Raw genomic sequence first — 7,408 nt, forward strand, 5'->3', positions numbered from 1 at the left:
TGTGGGCCATCGAATCTCATCCCCGTTCTGGGCTTGGGCTGGGATGTACGTGTCCCTGTCACGAATGTCGTGGAGCTACTGGGCCCATGATCCAAGTGACCTGTCCCCATTCCCCAACTTTCCGTTGACTGCCGTGTCTCATAAGAATCTACGGGCCTCTTTGGCCGGGCTCCCGCTCCGGCTCCGGCTCTGTAGCGCGCAGGAGCCGGAGCAGGAGAAGCCAGCGAAATGTGGCTCCGGCTGCTCCAGTTGCTACAGTGAGAGAAGGAGAGGAGAGAGAAAATCGGATTCAGTGAACACGTACACCATCCCATGCCCACGCCCCTGCTTTTACTTTCACTGACATGTGGCCTCCAGCACCGACCCACGACCTGTTGGTCCACATGTCAACCAAAATGGCTTTCCGCACGTGCGCTGTGTCGAAGGATGCCTCACCGCTTCGTCTTCCCCACGATCCCATCCCCTTTCGCCTTTCCCCTCCTCTCGACACCACCAACACCACACCACCCACACACTCCTCCACCGTCGTTCGAATATTCCAAGCTTGAGGGGAGGAGGGGAGGAGAACCGAGCGCAGAACGCCTCTATCGATTGCTAACAGGTGCGCCTCTTTCTTCGGCTTCCTCCCCAGCGGCCCAGCGGCCGTCCTTCCTTAAAATACGGGCATTCTAGCTGTTGCGGTTACGGCTGCTGCGCCCGCCGATTCGAGTCGCGCTTCTTGACGCTCTCCACTGCCATTGCCTTGTGCTTCGCTCAATCTATCTGTCAGTCGTTTGCATTTGGCTTGTAGTTTCGTGAGGTAGTCTCAGTATTTGCCTATTTAGTTCAAGCTAGCTGCCAGCTGTTGTGCCTTGTTCGAAGGCTGTTTTTTTTTCCTTGTCCACAGTTGTGAATTGTGATTGTGGTCCGATTGGGGATATATAACCTGCGCCTTCTGAATCCTATCCCAATGCATTTCGATGCAATAGAGTGGCCGGTCTTCTGCAGTGGCAGCAGAGTGTTGCCATCAGTATGCGTGCTGCTGTTCTTTAGTTTCCGACATTCATCATTGCGCCATCATCGGTTGCAATTCGTTCTAGTTCAAAATCTGTCTTGCTTCCAGATTACTGAACTCGTGCTATACCATTCAGTCTTTTAAATTGTTCCTTGAGATGTTCAAGGCTGCTATTGGCTGGAGTTCTTTTGAACCCTTGTTTGGCACTACGCTCAGTCAGTCAAGTTGATTGGTTCATCCTAACGAAATGACTTGCTTCACACGTTTTACCTGAGCTTCTTCTTTTTTCCTGTTTGGGGAATACTTCTTGATTTTAGAAAAATGGAAATGATTGCCCCTACATCATAATGGAAAGCAGGCGTGGTTGGTGCTTTTGTTATTGTGTTTGGTTTTGTGGTTGGCATGTACTGAAATTCCACTCTAATCTGTTGGCTCTGGCCAATCATATTAAAAAACGTTGGTTACAAGCCTAATGGCACTTCCTGGTAGCTGCTGCTGCTCTGATTTTCTGTTGACACAGTTCAGAGGCAAATTGTAACGTAGTTGTTTGTTGGTCTTAGTTGAGACTGATTATTTTCTGAGAAAGGTGTGGTAATATTCCTTTAATGATGGTAATTTCTTCTTCTTTTGCCGCTCAGACCTCAAGAGGCAAGGGAGGTACAATGCCAAGAGCAAATGAGATGTTGAGGGCAGATTCAAGAATGATGGTGGTCTTTGGTGCCTTGACATCGAAACCAGAGCAGCTGACATTTGAAGAATCCCTCAGATTTGTCAAGAAAGTGAAGGTGAGTTGAATGTTTTAATAGTATCTTATGTCATCGCATGATTTTCATCTGTGCGTGGTCAAAATGCCTATCCTGAGCTGTTGCCCCGTCTAGTAAGTTGCAATGATTTTACTGGTATCATTCACTTACAATATACACCCGGGCTTGTTTGGCTTATAAACCGTACTTTTTCAGCCAAAGAACAGTATTTTTCTCTCACACCAAATCAGCCAACAGTACTTTCAGATAGTTGGTAACTCAGTATACTGAATCTCATCTCATGTTTGGATGTATACTGAGTTACCAACTATCTGAAATCTAATGTGATTGGAGGCACAGTTGTGGGTTTCTAAGCTTGGGATTGTACAATGTGGTGTAATCGAAAAACACCTTCTAAAATGTGGGGCTTACAAGTATTCCTACCTGTGAGATCCTGCTGATACCTGAGTCTAGGATTTTGAATGAACAATTTTCTGAATGTTCTGTTTTCTTTTTAACTTATACTCTGTTCATTCCATACTTTAGCACTGTCCTAAGTCAAACTTATCTAACTTTGACAAGTTTTTAGAAAAATATGGCAACATCTGCAAGTTAAAAAAAAAAGGCCCAATCAAGACATATTTCATGGTAAATGTTTTTTTTAAGTGCCGGTAGGAGTTCTTAGTAGCTTGTAATGAAACTAGTTTGTTATTGTAATTATAAATGTCGATGCATTATGCTATGTTGGAGAAGCTTGACTTAGGACAAGGCCAAAGTGAACTATAATTTGAAACGGAGGGAGTAGCAGATATAGCAGCTTTCTAATGAGTGATTGCTCATCGTGTAGTATGTTAGCTCGTTGCCTAGGAATTGCAACCATAGTTTTTCAAATTATATACACTGGAGCGTCCCCAAAAATATACTAGTTGTTTAAACAACTAGTGGAACAGAAATGAGTGAGTTAATTAAGAATGCAAAGGTAACTCTACCAAAAGACCTTTTTGACTGTGAACTCAAATTCAAAAGTTCTGCTGATCTCAAATGACACATTGCAGGCTTCCGTGATGACTTTAGACCACTTCTAATATATCAAATAAGTTCATAGTATAGTTTCTAGATCATGCTGAATCAAACCCTTTTTCTGCATTCATGTAATCATGACCGAATACCATATACCTTGCATTGACCTCCAAGTAGGATGCTTACATTTGAATGATGCTTGGTATAGTTCATGAGAAGGGCGGGCCTGGTGCAAGCGGTAGAGTCTTACCGCCTGTGACCGGAAGGTCCCGGGTTCGAGTCGCGGTCTCCTCGCATTGCACAGGCGAGGGTAAGGCTTGCCACTACCACCCTTCTCCAGACCCCGCACAGAGCGGGAGCTCTCTGCACTAGGTACGCCCTGTTTTTTTGGTATAGTTCATGACTTCATGTACAGCTATAGTTCTTACCTTTTTCTATATTTATTTCATCTTTTTGGATATAGAGTGGCATGAAATAATGTTTGCACAGCAATATCTCAGTTACTCGTTCTTCTGATGACCTTGCTTCACAGGCCCGTGATTACATGCTGTACTTGTCATTATTTGACATTCTTGGCAGAATGGAATTATCCCAGCTTGATGCCTACCGAGAGGTATGAGTATCATCCTCTCCCTGGCCACATTTGCTGAAGTATGAGTTAACCCCTATTTTCTCATTGTTCTCTGTCTGTTTTCCAGTTACAGCTGCTGTTTCGAAATCACCCAGATTTGTGTGTGGAGCTTGAGAAGTTCAGACCACCGGTGCCAATAAAGCAGACAACAAACAACATCTGGCCCTGGGTTATTGTTTGTGCTGTCCCGTTGGTTGCAGTCAGCCTGATCCCGGCGCTTGGGAACCCAGTACTGTGGTTTGTTCAACAAACTATTGGTGAAAAAATAGCCGTCTGATTGAAGAATCACTGCAGTGCATATATGTGCAGTTGACCTCTTATCAGTGCCATCACAATTGAATTAATGTCATCTTTATATATATATATATATATATATATATATATATATATATATATATATAGAGAGAGAGAGAGAGAGAGAGAGAGAGAGCCGTCTGATTGAAGAATCACTGCAGTGCATATATGTGCAGTTGACCTCTTATCAGTGCCATCACAATTGAATTAATATCGTCTTTATATATATATATATATATATATATATATATATATATATATATATATATATATATATATATATATATATATATATATATATATGACGAGACTAAAATGCGGATGCATTCTGTGAAGCGAGTGCACCCGACACGCGAACGCGAGGTGAGTCACACGCTCCTACATGCAAACAACAAGCCTGCCGTTCTTACGTGATGTCACCTAACACGCTCCTGCATATAGGGAATCTTTTGTTGATTTCAAACGAAAAAATGTGATATCTTCTAAACCATATATCCGATTTTAGTTCTGTTTGAAGTAGGTTGTTGAAAAAAATATGCTTAACAAAACGAGATCCATGAAGGCTATATTTGATGAAGTTTTTTTTTCAAATACGTAATTGCAATATTGTTGTACTATGAGTTGTAAGCACTTCTACAACACATTTGCAACTTGGTTGTAGCGTATTTAGCATTGGTTGCAATGAAGGCTGTATTTTGATGAAGTTTTTTTTTAAATATGTAATTGCAATATGTTGTACTATGAGTTGTAAGCACTTCTACAACACAATTGCAACTTTGGTTGCAATGAAGGTTGTATTTGATGAAGTTTTCTTTTTCAAATACGTAATTGTAATATGTTGTACTATGAGTTGCAAGTACTTCTACAACATAATTGCAACTTGGTTGTAGCGTATTTAGCACTGGTGACAATGAAGACTGTATTTAATGAAGTTTTTTTTTCAAATACGTAATTGCAATATGTTGTACTATAAATTACAAGCACTTCTACAACACAATTGCAACTTGGCTGTAGCATATTTCCCCACTTTCTCCAGCTGCAAACAGGATGCAGATATGATTCTCAGCTCAGGCTTGCAACAGTGATGATCTTTCGGGTATTCAGAAACATGTTAGGATGAGGTGTGTGCATCGGTCGGAAGTTTACGTTGTGATCAGAAGTCGTCTTGCTCGGTGATGACGCGATGGAGATGGAGATGGCCGTGTGCTCGCTCTCCTCGAACAAGGATGCCGAGACCAGAGGAGGGAGCGGAGCTTGTCCCAGTGGTAGCAGCATGAGAACATGCCACTCAGGCCTGGTTTAGTTTCTAAAAATTTTCGTCCCAAACTATCACATCGAATATAGACGAAAAAAAACTAATTGCACAGTTTGGTTGGAAATCGCGAGACGAATGTTTTAAGACTAATTAATCCATGATTAGCCATAAGTGCTACAGTAACCAACATGCGCTAATGATGGCTTAATTAGCCTTAATAAATTCGTCTCGTATTTTCAGACGAGCTATGTAATTAGTTTTTTTTATTAGTATCCGAAAATCTCTTCCGACATTCCAAAATATCCGATGTAACATTCAAAAAATTTTATTTCGCGAACTAAACACACCCTAAGGGCAAAGATCACAAGTAGATCACAAGTAGCAGGAGATCAGTCCCCAGGGGAAACCCCAGGGTCGGCCTTGAGGAATGCTCAATGGGCAACGTCATGGATGGAGCAGGTGTCAGGTCTTCCAGCCGGGTCATTTGCATCACCCGCCTTCTGCTTATCTGGTTATAAGAGCCCCAGACTTCCAAGGTGAGCAGGCTTGGTATATATACTTGGAAGGTAACTAGTGGAGCTGCACTTGCGCGTACAGAGGATGATGAGAAGTGGACTGACGTGCACGGTAAGGTAGGCGGAACCATCCGTGGCACTGGGTAGTGCTGTGGTCCACATGCAAGTACTATTTAGCACCGGTTGCCACGAAGGTCGTATTTGATGAAGTTTTTTTTTAAATACATAATTACAATATGTTGTACTATGAGTTGTAAGCATTTCTACAACACAATTGCAACTTGGTTATAGCGTATTTAGCACTGATTGTAATGAAGGTTGTATTTTGATGAAGTTTTTTTAATACGTAATTGCAATATGTTGTACTATGAGTTGCAAGCACTTCTGCAACACAATTGTAACTTGGTTGTATCGTATTTAGCACTGGTTGCAATGAAGGTTGTATTTGATAAAGTTTTTTTTTCTAATACGTAATTGCAGTATGTTGTACTATGAGTTGCAAGCACTTCTACAACACAATTGTAACTTGGTTGTAGCGTATTTAGCACTGATTGCAACTTAGAATTGCAATTTGACGTGATTATAGTGACCAGATGCATATAATACACAGAGTTATAACTAGTTGCAACTAGGTGGTAGAAAGAGTTGCAATCGGTAGTACATTGACATGCAACTCGCTTAAAGGATAAAAAAATATATCCATATTGGATCTAGTTTTGCTCAAAATATTTTTTTGAGTCGGATGCAACAAATGGTTTGTCAATCGGGGTTATGGGTTTAGGAGAAAATTTGTTTCAAAGATTGGAACTAACAAAAACTTCCATGCATGCATGTATTCGCTTGGGCGCGCTGGTTGCTCCAAATTGATGTGCCCGCCGGTCTAGGTGCATTCTATATACAGGATGCACCTAGGTGTATTATAGCAAAACAGTATATATATATACACACGGTAAGGCTATTCTGCAGACATTTACGATAATGTTTGTACCAATTTACGATAATGACAATACACATTTACGATATATGGGTTACTATAATTCAAGATGATACTTACCGTAATGCTATAGTAAATCATATATATATATATATATATATACACACACGGTAAGGCTATTTTGCAGCTGGCCACAGAATAACTTATTCTATGGGTTATTCTGTGGCCACTTTCATTTACGATAATGTTTGTATCATACGATAATGACAATACACATTTACGATACATGTGTTACTATAATTTAAGATGATATTTACTATAATGTTATAGTAAATCACTTATGAGGGAGTTACCATAATCACGTAAATTAGTATAGTAATTATCGTAATTCAAAGTGGCCACAAAATAACTTATTCTACGGCCAGCTACATAATAGTACGTGTGTGTGTATATATATATATATATTATCCTGGAAGGAAGTCACCAAGTACCACTCAGCAAGAAATTTAGTCGGTAAGCGCAACCGTGCAACCCCACCAAACATTACCCGTTTGGCCATTTGAGTTGGGTTTTAAGTGCAAAAACTCAAACTTCCATGGAATCTCTTTTGCCTGCTATGACTAAGCCTTGTTATTATGCTGGTTATGGGTTCACCTCCTTTTTGTATCAATGATCTGATCAACATTATGTTAGATTTTGTTACACTCTGGAAGAAAATACGCTTGATCGGGTATGATGAAACACATTAATGATTAGTTGAGACTATCCTTGTGCCTGTGGGAGTGTGGGTTGAGTTTTAAGTACTAGTTATTATGCTATATGGAAATGGAATCCCGTTAGAATAGATTGCCGTCTATGTGTGACTAGTTACAGACCCCATAACAGAATTGATCTTTCTTGACCTGGGCGCGTGTTTAGTTCACATCCAAATTCCCAAAAAAAAAATGCTACAGTACCTATCACATCGAATCTTGCGCTACATGCATGAAGCACTAAATGTAGACGAAAAAAAACTAATTGTA

The 7,408-nt window shown here is 40.7% G+C and overlaps 1 protein-coding gene across 3 annotated transcripts; it reads left to right on the top strand.

Annotated features, from left to right (window-relative positions):
- Positions 1-457: 457 nt before the first annotated feature.
- On the top strand, positions 458-3,745 carry LOC136451785 (paired amphipathic helix protein Sin3-like 3). Of its 3 annotated transcripts, none has more exons than XM_066452470.1 (4): positions 458-601; positions 1,633-1,779; positions 3,290-3,370; positions 3,456-3,745. In XM_066452470.1, exons 2-4 carry the CDS (start codon positions 1,657-1,659, stop codon positions 3,663-3,665), a joined length of 414 nt encoding a protein of 137 aa, XP_066308567.1. In that variant the 5' UTR covers positions 458-601; positions 1,633-1,656; the 3' UTR covers positions 3,666-3,745. The 3 variants fall into 3 exon arrangements, with proteins under 3 accessions (XP_066308567.1, XP_066308568.1, XP_066308566.1); XM_066452471.1 differs by having other exon boundaries at positions 1,643-1,779; XM_066452469.1 differs by lacking the exon at positions 458-601 and having other exon boundaries at positions 1,585-1,779.
- Positions 3,746-7,408: the final 3,663 nt, after the last annotated feature.

The sequence above is a fragment of the Miscanthus floridulus genome, chromosome 5 (assembly GCF_019320115.1).
Source record: "Miscanthus floridulus cultivar M001 chromosome 5, ASM1932011v1, whole genome shotgun sequence".
Lineage (NCBI taxonomy): Eukaryota > Viridiplantae > Streptophyta > Magnoliopsida > Poales > Poaceae > Miscanthus > Miscanthus floridulus.

Coding starts and splice junctions, on each gene's coding strand:
- LOC136451785 (XM_066452469.1), top strand. CDS start 1,600: ATGATGGTAATTTCTTCTTCTTTTGCCGCTCAGACCTCAAGAGGCAAG. Junction 1,780..3,289: donor GATTTGTCAAGAAAGTGAAG/GTGAGTTGAATG, acceptor CTTGCTTCACAG/GCCCGTGATTACATGCTGTA. Junction 3,371..3,455: donor AGCTTGATGCCTACCGAGAG/GTATGAGTATCA, acceptor TCTGTTTTCCAG/TTACAGCTGCTGTTTCGAAA.